We start from the raw sequence: 12,366 nt of genomic DNA on the forward strand, positions 1-12,366 counted from the left end.
GGCTCTGAAAACACTGGTCAGTGACAGGTGAAAGTCAAACATCAGCATTTCCTGGAAGGAAGGACTCCAGGGACACAGTTCAGTCCTCTTTCTAGCTCTTAATTCACTCAACAATAACATTCAAATGATTCTACATCCCAAACATTCAACATCTGGGAAAACAAGAAAAGCTTGTTTCCTGGGGGGGATACCAAGGAGGCAGATCCTGCCATCACTCGAGTGACATCTATTGTTCTGGAGACTCAGCAGGTGGGAGGCCTGGCTGGGTCTCCCCTTCCTGGACTCTCCAGCTGGTCTGGGTGGTAGAACCAGGAGTGCAGATGAAAAGTGGAAAAGAGGGGACACCAAGCCCCAGCCCTTACTCAAAGCCCCTAGCTTGCTAGCTGGTCCCTTCTGTCGAGCACTCTTGGTTTTCTCCTCAGCAGCTGACTGTAGTCACTCTAACTGGGGTGAGGGAAGGCAAACCCACTTCTCTGAGGCTTGCTGACCCAGCTACTTGAACTGAACTGTTGTTGAACTAAAACTGGAATGAATCACACTAATTTGCTGAATCATGAACGCAGTCCAAAATGTTTTTTCCTTAACTGTGAAAAAGCCAAGTTTAAGTCCTTAAAAGCTCCCTCACGAAGCAAGTTCAAATTGGAATCCAAACCCTTTGTTTTCTGTAATGATCGACCTGGCACAAAACTGGAAAATCAAAATTTCCTTTGAAGTCTACTGATATTTCACTGAACCTGGAGCCCATCTTACAGCACAACTTCCAGCCGGGGGCAAGATGATTCTCTGGATGTGTTAATATGCCAGCACTTAACCAGTGAGGGTCTTGAGTGACTCTGAGACCTGATCTGATAACCTGGGCCTTAATCCTGGCTCCACCGTCCTCCCTCTGAGACTTTGGGCAAGTTACTGACTTTTTCTAAGCTTCTGTGCTTGGTACATAGAATGTGCTTGATAAACATTGGTGTTAGGATTGTTTTTAGTTGCTGCAGCCCCCGCGGGTTTTGGATTAAGATAGTATCTTCTGTTCATGTGATCCGGGTTTACATGCGTTGTTGTTTTTTTTTCAAAGTTACTGCCTCAAGTGATCTCTAGGGTAGGCCAAAGAATCCCTTGAACATACGCCTTCCAGTAGTGCTTAGCTTTAAAGAAAACCCTCTTCCTGTTTACGTACGTGAGATGAAAGACACTGTGTCACAAAGGTAAGGTGTAGCTCTAATCTGAAGGATCCTGAGAGTCAGGTGTCATTTATAGACTCTTAGGCTCTCTGGGTTGGTCAGAACTCTGAAGGTTATCTGGACCTTTGCGGACCAATGCTGGCAACCTGTTTGTGGTATTGTTGACAAAGCCTGAACACCTCCAGTGATGGGAAAGGAAACTTTTGAGAATAAGCGTTCTCTCTCTACTTGTATATCATTTACAGCCATTCACTTCCAAAAGGAGTGGGAGACATCACACAATAATCCATATACAATTTGGCATATCCATACAGCGAAATACTATTTAGCAATTTAAAATAATGATAAACTGATACAGGCCATGAGATGGATGAATCTCAAAAACATGCTAAGCGAAAGAAGCCGCAGACACAAAAGACCACATATTCTGTAATTCTGTTTATAGGAAATGTCTAGAAAAGGTAGATCTATAGAGACAGAAAATAGATTTGTGATTGTTTGGTTCTGAGGGTGAAAATGGGAAATTACTATAAATAGACATGAGGGGCCTTATTGGTATGATGAAAATACTCTCAAATTGGATTATGGTGATCACTTTACTTCTTGGTAAATAAACTAAAAATATTGAGCTGTATACCCCCAAATGGGTGGATTTGATGGTATTTAAATTATACCTCAGCATACAAGAGGAATTTGGTATGAGAGAACTTTCTAGACACGTATAAAACAGGTAAGTACCATGTAAGGAATTGGGGGAGATGACTCCCAGGCAGCTGGACCATAGGTGCTTATTTACAGACAATGGCAGAGCTTAGCTCTGAGCTTACTCATGACTAACTTTATTTAAAAGCTTTTTTCCTAGTTTAAAATGAAAGGGGTCTTACGTGTTTTACCTACTGGATGAGCCCCACTGTAGGATTGAGTGAAACAGCGCTGATCCTATCTGTGCGTGAAAGCCCTGTACATGTTTGAAAGCAAGTCTGTGTCCTGTCCTGTCTCTAAGCTAAGTCACCCCAGCTCTGCCACCAGAATGTTGCACATTGTGCTCAGAATCTCACCGATCCCTCCTGAAAAAATGTGAATAGCCACACCTGTTGCCTCCCTGTCCTTAGAGGAATGTGCAGAAGAGGAATCTGGTATCTGAGTGCTTAGGCTAGGAAGGGGCTTATAAATCTCAGGTGGTGCTGACGGAGGAGGCTGTGGCTTTTCTGTGTGTGCTTTCAGTTTTACCGATCCTTGAACATCCGGATTGCCCTTGTGGGCTTGGAAGTATGGACTCATGGGAATATGTGTGAAGTTTCGGAGAACCCCTACTCTACTCTCTGGTCATTTCTCAGTTGGAGGCGCAAGCTGCTCACCCAGAAGAACCACGACAATGCACAGTTAATCACGTGAGTAGCCCTTTTCCATATAGGTTGCCTCAGCCCCGGCTGCACCCCCCTGCCTTCGGTGTGTGTGTGTGTGTGTGTGTGTGTGTGTATGCTGTCTGCCCTCCCCCTCCCCCCAGTGCTGAGTACTGGGAGTACTGGCCATTTTGCATCTCTGGTCCAAATAATTACTTATTTCTCAGACCTGTGCTCTGCCCCCAGCACACCCAGCAAAATATTAAAACCCTGAGAGGCATAACAACCCCAAGAAGTGTTTACAATCTAGATGAAAAAAATTAGATTTACACATATTCAGTTGAACATCAGAACCGATTGGGTGTGTATTTGGGAGGTGACTGACTCTCATTGGCTGCTCTCAAACAGACTTTCTAAGGGGCTCACTGTGGTCTTCTTGGTGCTTTGTTTCCGTACGCATACCAATCTCCCAAAGCAGTAGCAGGAGGGAGCCTTCCTTAGGTCGTCCTACACTTTGTTCCCAGGGGCCCAGGGCTGACAGCCTGAACTCATGCAAGTGGCAGACAGTGCAGGAGCTGTGCGATTGGTGGGAGGGAGACATTGGGGTGGGGTGGGGGAGTTGTGTCGGAATATCTTCAATCCCCGAAAGAATAGACCCTGTACAGGGGTCGTGGTGATACCCGATGTCCCCCAGGGAGTGATTATCCGGTATTTTTAGTGTTGGCATCCAAAGGTATTCTGACACCATTATAACAAAAGGCACATACATAATAAAACTATTTTCCTTTTGTTCCCTAAAAAATCTCTCTGAATCAACAATCATTTAAACATTTGTTCACTCTTTAAAAGAAATGGAGAAATAACTACCAAAAATCTGGACTCTGGTTATTCACAATGATACATTCATCTAGGAAGTTTTTGGGTTTTGCCTGAATTTTGGAAGCCTGATGTCCTGCTTTGGGAAAGATCTTGAATCCAGTAGGACTTCCTTAGAGCTATGTCTAAGTTTATAAAATAACCTGTGGGGCTTCATATCAATTTGCATGTATTTTATGTATTCTTTTCTTATAATCTTTTTAATTTTTAATTTTTTTAAGTTTATTTATTTATTATAAGAGAGAGACAGAAAGAAGGAGAGAGAGAGGGAGACAGAGGATTCAAAGCAGGCTTTGCTCTGACAGCAGAGAGCCCAATGTGGGGCTTGAACTCACAAACAGTGAGGTCATGACCTGAGCTGAAATAGGATGCTCAACTGACTGAGCCACCGAGGCACCCCTCTTTAATTTTGCTTAATGTGTATTTATTTTGAGAGAGAGAGTGGCGGGAGGGATAGAGAGAGGGAGAGAGAGAATCCCAAGCAGGCTTCATGCTGTCAGCTCAAAGCCCAAGTTGGGGCTCGATCCCACAAACCATGGGATCATGACCTGAGCCAAGACCAAGAGTGGGATGCTCAACCAACTGAGCCACCCAGGCGCCCCTATTTTATGTATTCTTTTGCAGATTGTTTCTCTGAAGAAGAATTTGACTTCAATACAGCAGACATTTATTAAGTACACCCTATGTGTCAGATTCTATGCTAAGTTCTGGTGACCCCAAAATAAATAAGGCCATCTTGGCTCTCAAAGATATCATGGTCTAGATGAGAAGACAAACATGACAATATGAAAGCACCACATAATGAATTTCTCTGTAGACCTTTAAATAAATTACATATTTATAGCATGCATGAGAATACCAGTGTTTTATTCATCCCTTCTCCCCTGCCCTGGATGGATACAGCCAAGAGAGGGATGTATTGAACTGGGGGAGTGTAGCTGGCTGTTGGAAGATTAGGATCACAAATTGCAAAACAAAGGCAGAAACAGCTCATCTTTGCACCCAGCTGCACTTTGTGAGGCTCCTGATGGGACACATCTGTTTCCTTGGCTCGAAGTGATGTGGAAATGAAGCATCAGCCCCCACAGCTGCTGCCCAATCCCCCCACCCTACCCCCATATGCATACCACAGAGCCGGGGATATGGCACAGGACCCTGGCAGCTGGCGGAAGTGGTCATGAGTCACTTCAGCATCAGAACCTGTGCCACTCTTCCCTCAACCCCTCCCTCTGACCTTTTCCTCTGCAGCAGGAATGGGATGCAGCTTTACAAGACCTGCCCATTTCCTTCCAGGGAATGGGGCTCTGGGCATATTTGTGGGAAAAGGGGACCTTTTGCTCTTTCCACTTCTCTGGAGCAGTAAGAGAATAGGTGAGAGGAAGTGAGAGGTGTGGTGACCTGGAAGTTGTCCAGTTGGCTTAGAATACCAGGATCTCTCTCCTTGGGAGTGATCTGGAGATGTCAGCAGGGCCAAGGAACAACCGTGATGGCCACCTGCTCCTGGGCACAGTGGAACAGCCCTCTCAACTCCCATCTGAATGGCCTTCTCTTATTCCCTCGTCCAGGGGTATGTCCTTCCACGGCACCACCATTGGGCTGGCCCCCCTCATGGCCATGTGCTCCGTGTACCAGTCTGGAGGAGTCAACATGGTGAGTTGATCAGCCAGTATATTGATGCTGCAGAAGGCAGAAAACTGCCTCATAGGATAGGAGGTCATCTTGTGAAAAAAAATTTATATTTATTATTTCAGGAAAAACAGTTGATCAAGTAGAGCAGTTACTTAAAAATTTTTTTAAATGTTTTATTTATTTTTGAGAGAAAGAGAGAGACAAACTATGAGCAGGGGAGGGGGAGAGAGAGACACACAGAATCCGAAGCAGGCTCCAGGCTCTGAGCTGTCAGCATAGAGCCTGACACGGGACTCAAACTCATGAACTGTGAGATCATGACCTGAGCCAAAGTCGGATGCTTAACTGACTGAGCCACCTAGGTGCCCCTAGTAAGGCAATTGTTTAAAATGAAGTCATTAAGTTCTAAGAGATGGAGGTACCCAAGGATGAATTTTCATTTACTTATTTTTTTTAGTCAATTTTTTATTAGAGTGAGAGTGGGGTGTGAGTGGTGGAAGGGAACAGAGGGAGAGAGAGAACCCCAAGCAGGCTCCACACTGTCAGCAGAGCCTGCATGAGGCTTGATCTCACAACCCTGAGATCATAACCTCAGGTGAAATCAAGGGTCAGATGTTTAACCAACTGAACCACCCTTGTGCCCCTGAATTTTCATTTATTATACTTTATCCCCAATATTCAAACTCAAGAAAACCCTGTAAGTGATTATGTTACATCTAGTGATGTCACTAGATCCCTCATGTGTTCCAAACCAGGGGCTGGAGAATAGTAAGATAATAGAGATAAATATTATTTATCCTAGGTCTTGTGTTTTTATGCATATCATTATGAAACAAGAGCTTGTCTCAAAGTCCTGGTTAGGAAATTACTGCCTTCTTTTGAAATTCCCTCTGGCTTTGTGGGACTGTTTTGAATATTCATTTCTAACCTGTGGGGAGTTTGTCCACCCATCTGTTTGTCCACCCCTTTATCCATCCCGTATTTATACACAGATGTAGCATGACAGTTAAAAGCACAGGCTTTCATAACCAAGCTTGTATGTGCTGATCGTGGCATCAGTGGAGAGCTTTGAGGCCCGGCTAAGAAAAGACAGGAATAGGGAGTAAGGAGAGCTGTCTTCTTGACCTGAACTCTCCCCTTGGGCAGGACCACTCTGAGAATGCCATTGGCGTGGCTGCCACCATGGCCCACGAGATGGGCCACAACTTCGGCATGAGCCATGATTCTGCGGATTGCTGCTCGGCCAGCGCAGCTGATGGCGGGTGCATCATGGCAGCTGCCACTGGGTGAGTCAAGCAGCAAGGTGAGGAGAGCAAGAGCGTGTGAGGATGGTACAACCCAAGTGTTCCTCCCAGTTGGCCCTAAGAGCCTCTGTTATACCTCTTGTGGGGGCCTTGGAGAGAAGTGCGGTTGACAACAAAGAACTTGGAAGAGAACCAGGAAAGTAAATGTGTGCAAGGAGCACTAGGTCTGTAGCAGGCGATTTGGTGCCGGTGAAACCCTAGACAGACTTCATTTCTGTCTTAGGGTCTTTAGCTGTAAAATTGGCTCGACCACATGTGTCTTTTTCACTTCATGAATTTTTGAAGAGGACCCATTTTGAACAGCCCCAAAACTTAAGTCCCTCTGTCCCAAGGGAATTTGGGCAGTGGTGACTGAAAGTTCTGAGGTAACCTCCACAACAAGAGAAAGGAAGGGGAGCATCCATGCCCACATAATGACTCCTCAGGGAATTTACAGACTGCATGTACCGTGAGGAAGAAGAACAAGCCAGCTCTGTCTCCCTGTATTTTACAGTGAAGGATTTTTTTAACCCAAGCCTTTGAGAGAGAATTCTGGTAGCAGCCACAACTCTTAGTCACAACTCTTAATATTTAGTATCTGGGCTCATACAGTGGAGAGCACTGGGTTCTTCTAAGACCTGAGTCACTCTTTGGAAGGCATCATGATGGGAGTTTGTGTTCCCTGTACCCCAAACCATTAGAGCCTGCTTGTGCTTCTTAGAGAACGGTGTTCCAGTGTCTCCAAGAGGAAATGCAGTTTTCTTGGAGTTTCATTGCCAGTGTTTGTCCGTCACTTCTTAGCTGTGACATACAAAGGATGATGTTGACATGCAGGATACAACTCCATGGGTCATGCTCAAATCCCTAAGAGCTCATGGTTAAGTTTATCCCTTTCTCAATCTAAAAAGCATATTTGTAGTCATATGGTTGAGAGTTATATTAATTATGACTCTAATTCATTTTTAAACTATATGCAAATATACTACTAAAGTAGTTTAAAAACTACTAAAGTAGTTTAAAAACTGTTGGCAACAAATTCCTTGTGACACAGCTGACAACTGAAGGGGACCCTCCACTGTTTAACTTTTAATTGGTTTGGAGAATTAGATAAATCTTCCTTTAGACTCACATTGCGGTACTGACCTGCCACTAGAGAATATATGACTTCTGATTCTTTTTTTCCAATAGCAGGACTCAGAACCTTTCATGATCTTGTGATAAAAACTATCCATTTGTGAACTGGCTGGTTGAGTTTGGAGTGTTGCCCTGCATCCTTAGAATAGAGGTCATCAGATCACTGACCTGATGAAGAAATCTAACCCATGATCTTGGCCTTTTTTGTTTGGTCTTCTGTCCCAAGAAAATCTCCGTTTAATATCAGCTTTAGGAAAAATTTGAGTTGGCTAGTATTTTATTCAGCTCTAAGGCTCAGACCTATTGTAACATATTCATAACGCTTTATTTATTTCAACCCCTTCCTACAAAGGGCAGAAATCGCTGCTTCTGATTCTCAAATACCTCCTCCATGCACAGTGAGGGGGAAAAAAAAGAACATTATGGGGTGGTTAATATTTCTTAATGCTTAGAAAAAATTGTAAGATAATGTATCAGTGATGTTCTGAGGGAACAGAATGCATGTAGGGGACTACAGGGGTCTGAGTCTAGGTGGAATCAGCCTTATGGGCAGCAGGATTAACACTGTTCTGGCTGCTTGATGCCCAGATTCCCAACTAACTCCACCCTTATTCTCTGCCAGGCACCCCTTTCCAAGAGTGTTCAATAGATGCAACAGGAAGGAGCTGGACAGGTATCTACAGTCAGGCGGTGGCATGTGTCTCTCCAATATGCCAGACACCAGGACACTGTATGGAGGCCGGAGGTGTGGGAATGGGTACCTGGAAGATGGGGAAGAATGTGACTGTGGGGAGGAAGAGGTAAGGTGTCTTTGTAGTGCTAGTGGGAAGGGAAGAATGTGCATTGGTTTTAAATCTTAAAGTCAAAGAGAATGCAACTGAACACTTCTTAGTCATAGGCATCTCCCACATACACATGGCTATCAAAGACCCCATCACAAATAAGATGTGGAGAGTAAGCTTTCAATAGGGACCATTTATGTAGACTCTCTCAGTTTGAGGTTGGCACTGTTTGTGTCCAAGTCAGGGTGGAGTTCTTCCTGTGAGAGTGTGGTCTAACCAAAACCCATAATCTCCCCAGTAGAGTTACAGATGGCCTCCTTGGTCCTCCAGCTGCACTGAATTTCTTCTGGAGACCACATAGCTGGATGTATGAACTTGAACCTGGGCCTTGAGGTTGCTTAAAATAACAAGCTTGCACTTGCTAAATGCTCATTATGTACTGCATATCCTGAAGAAGAGGTAATTGAAAGGAGATGTAGGAAGTCCCGTTAGGTCTGGAAAGGGCTGCTAGGAGGAAGAAGGAACAGAACTGTTTGTGTATGGGCTCTTTCCTTCCTTCTGATCTTCCAGATGAGTCGGGGGCATGCAGCATAGCTCTATCATTTTTGGCAGATGTGTGTTCTGCAAAAAGAAGAACTGGATAGTTTCATGTCTATTTTCTGAAGGATGAAATATGTACGTTAACATATGCAAAACAGTAAAGTGTGGAGGGGAGACTGAGGGTGTGTGTAAGACTATTTGATTTTATAGCCTTCTCTGTGGTTTGATTTTTGTTCTTAACGTCAGCACGTAACTTTCATAATAAATCAAGAATTAGTTAAAGGCTCTGCCACTCTCACCACCATAGTTCAAAGAGATCAGTCCAGACCCATCAGAAAGGAGGGAGTTGCCCCTCTCCATCATCCTGGAGGGTCTAGTGGGGTTGAGGAACAGTCCATGAGTGTGCTCAGCCACTTGGCTTATGTTCAGAGCAGCTGCTTATTCAGCAAATATTTACTGAGTGTGGGATCCTATGTTGGGTGCTAGGGATAGGATGGATAGCAAAAATAGATGTGGTTCCTGTCCTTGTGGAACACATCGTCTATTGGAGGAAACACACACTGACCAAATAATTGCGAAAGCGTATGAGTACAATCCGTGCTAAAGGCTTAGGAGGGCCAATGCCATTGCGCTGTGAGCACTTGCAGTATGAGAGGAGCTGCCCTACTCAGGTAGGAGTGTGACTTCTGACTCCATATCTGAAGGCCCAGTTAGGAGTTACTAAGGAGCACAAGGAGAGAAGGCACATTTCAGCTAGAGGAGGAAGCATGCCCTGAAGCGGGAGAAGCACAGTCTGCCTGAGGCCCAGGATGGTAGGAGATTAATGGAAGGAAAGTGTCCTTATTCCTTCTCCTAGGGAAACAAGCAGATGGGCATCGTAGTCAGGCATGGGATGCATGTCTCCGACATGCTACACCTGGACCATTATGGTTATGATATGGTTCATAAGCATGGGACAAGCCCCAGGCAGACATGGCTTGAATTCAGCTTCAGCACTTGCCGGGTGTGTGCCCTGACCAGCCATAGGACCTGTCTGGGCTGCATTTCCCCGTCTATGAATTGGGAGCAATCCTACCTCACAAGGCTGTGATGGACCTGTGCATATGGAGCCTGGCACATTGTCAAGAAATGGTTTAGAATAGGCCTGTGAACATAGTAGGAGTGGGATAAGGACACTTAGAGTCATTGGGGTGTCTCATCATCTTTTTAAGTCTCATGCTATACATCAGCAAATCAGGACCCATAAGGCAAGAAGGAAGAGAGGAGAACATGGAACCCCTGGAGACCTTCTTTCCCAGAAAGGTCTGGGCCAGTGCGGGTTGAGGAAGAGCTGCAGATAGTGAGAGAAGTCTGAGGAAGCAGGCCCCAGGACTGACATAAACTGTGTTAGGAAGTTGTTCCCGCATGCCCTTGCTTTTGATGGCCATTTTTTAAATGAGATTAAAGCCCCTGGGAATGTGTGGGGACCCAGAGGGCAGCAATAGAAGACAGGGTCTCTGACTGTTCTATTGGGGATGAGAAAAATCTCAGTATTCCTATGTAGTATAAGTTTATGCTACAAATCATGTTTTTGAAGATTATAGAATTTCAGGAAGAAATGTACATATTGTATTACATTAAAAAGCAGTATGGATACTAGGATTTTGCAAAATAAGTACATATCTATATATGTGAAAGGGAAAAGGCCTGGGTAGATATTCACACTCAAAATGTAGTTGTGTCTGAGTTGTGATGTTATTGATAATTATGCATTTGCGTATTTTCTGTGATCAGTATACATTGCCTTCATGATAAACTTATAAAGTGAAATTATTGGTAAAGACTTTCTGGGGAGCTTGGGTCCCAGGGGCATATGGGGGAGGGGTGAGGAAATGTGGGAGGTGGGTGAGAGGCCTCACCCCACCCTGACCCCTGTCTCCCTGCCCTGCTGCCCCCGAGGCTCACGGCCACTCCCCCTTGCCTCCTTAGGAATGTAACAACCCTTGCTGCAATGCCTCTAATTGCACCCTGAGAGAAGGCGCGGAGTGTGCCCACGGTGCCTGCTGTCACCAGTGTAAGGTAGGAGGCCCTCCCCACTGCCCCCTGTCCAGGGTTCTGACCGGACAGCCCAGTGCTCTGCTGGGAGCTGGTGGCCAGAATTCAGCCTCCATGGCAGGGAAGTGATGGCATCAAAGTTTCAGAAACATGGAGCTGGGATGCCACTTGGTCCAAGTTTACCATTTCCTGTGCCATGCCTCACTGGGTTCAAATCAGCTCAGAGGGCTGTACCACCTGGAAGATGGGAGATTTTTCTTCAAAAAATAAGTGTCCAGGGGTGCCTGGGTGGCTCAGTTGGTTAAGTGTCTGACCCTTGATTTCAGCTCAGGTCATGATCTCTCAGTTGGTGAGATCGAGCCCTGGCTCAAGCTCTGCACTGGCAGTGTGGAGCCTGCTTGGGATTGTCTATCTCCCTCTCTCTCTCAAAATAAGTAAACTTAAGAAAAAAGACACACTTAAAGTGAATATTTATAATGTCGCAGAAATATTAATGTGTTTGGTTATCAAGTATAACCCCAGGCCCTGCTGGGGGTTATATAATATACATATGTAATGAAAGCATGTATATACATATACATACATGTGTATGTACATATGTGTTATGTCTGCTTTCTGAAATCTGAGGAGTCTGAGCCCATCTGGCCCCAAAGTTTTGGCTAGGAATTGTGGACTTAATGTTTCCACTTACCACTTGCTAAGTGCTCATTATGTGCTAGATGCTGTTCAAGTGCTCTATTTGAATGCATTCATTCTAACAATCCCATGAGAAAGTTATTATCCCCATTTACTCTGTCCTAGCCCAGAGAGGTTAAGTAGCTGCCCCAGGTCCCACTGCTGATTAAGGAGCTGGGATTTGAATCTAGGCAGGCTGGCTCCAGGTGGGTCCTCTCCATCTCCATCCTACTCCTTGGTGGTAGAGATTTGTCCTGCGTCTTCCTCCTCCACACACGGCCAGTGCCCACCCTTGCAGCTGAGGCTCCATGCTTTTGCCAAGCTGCTCAGCTGGGCCCATTCTCTGCCTTCTCTCTCCCCTGCGTGGGGTCGCCTGGAAGTAGGGAGGGCACTATTCTCAGATGCACCTTTCCTTGCAGGCCTGGGGAAACTCACCATTAGGTTTGACTCTAGAGTAGACCTGGTGTCTCCCCATGGAGGTTGTGCTGGGCGGGGCCCTTTGAGTCTTGGACGTTGGCCTGAAGAATAAGTATGTATGGACAGTGCCCATTCAGTTTGAGTCTCAGAAAGGATTCTCTGGAGAGAAGCGTGTGCAGAAAGATGAGGCTTAGAGTCTGAGACCTTCAGTCCAAGCATTGGTAATGCAATTTGGTGGCAGCCTACTAACCATCTGAGTCTAGGCACATTATCTGACCACCCAGTGGAAGGGAAGCTGAAAAATTCAAAGGGAAGCTGGAAACTTAGTCTTTACCATTTGCCCAAGGTGTGCTATTGATCGGGTTATTTTATCTTCAGAAAGAGGCAAATAGCAGCTTCTGCCTCATGGATATTGTGAGGATCACATAGGATAAGTATGTATAACTTAGCCCAGTGCTTGGCTCCATAATGGGGATAT

At 45.3% G+C, this 12,366-nt stretch overlaps 1 protein-coding gene across 1 annotated transcript in view; it reads left to right on the forward strand.

Moving 5' to 3' along the window:
- ADAM19 (ADAM metallopeptidase domain 19) overlaps positions 1-12,366 on the forward strand; it is an 80,868-nt gene that overhangs the window by 54,105 nt on the left and 14,397 nt on the right. Inside the window, exons 9-13 of the mRNA XM_047091888.1 lie at positions 2,400-2,566; positions 4,960-5,044; positions 6,170-6,309; positions 8,063-8,240; positions 10,731-10,820. Coding sequence (XP_046947844.1) covers positions 2,400-2,566; positions 4,960-5,044; positions 6,170-6,309; positions 8,063-8,240; positions 10,731-10,820 — 660 coding nt within the window. The remainder of the gene's footprint in view (positions 1-2,399; positions 2,567-4,959; positions 5,045-6,169; positions 6,310-8,062; positions 8,241-10,730; positions 10,821-12,366) is intronic.

This window comes from Lynx rufus, unplaced genomic scaffold, assembly GCF_022079265.1.
Source record: "Lynx rufus isolate CCGP_SWC_20201006 ecotype Redwood Valley unplaced genomic scaffold, mLynRuf1.p SCAF_1, whole genome shotgun sequence".
Taxonomy (NCBI): domain Eukaryota; kingdom Metazoa; phylum Chordata; class Mammalia; order Carnivora; family Felidae; genus Lynx; species Lynx rufus.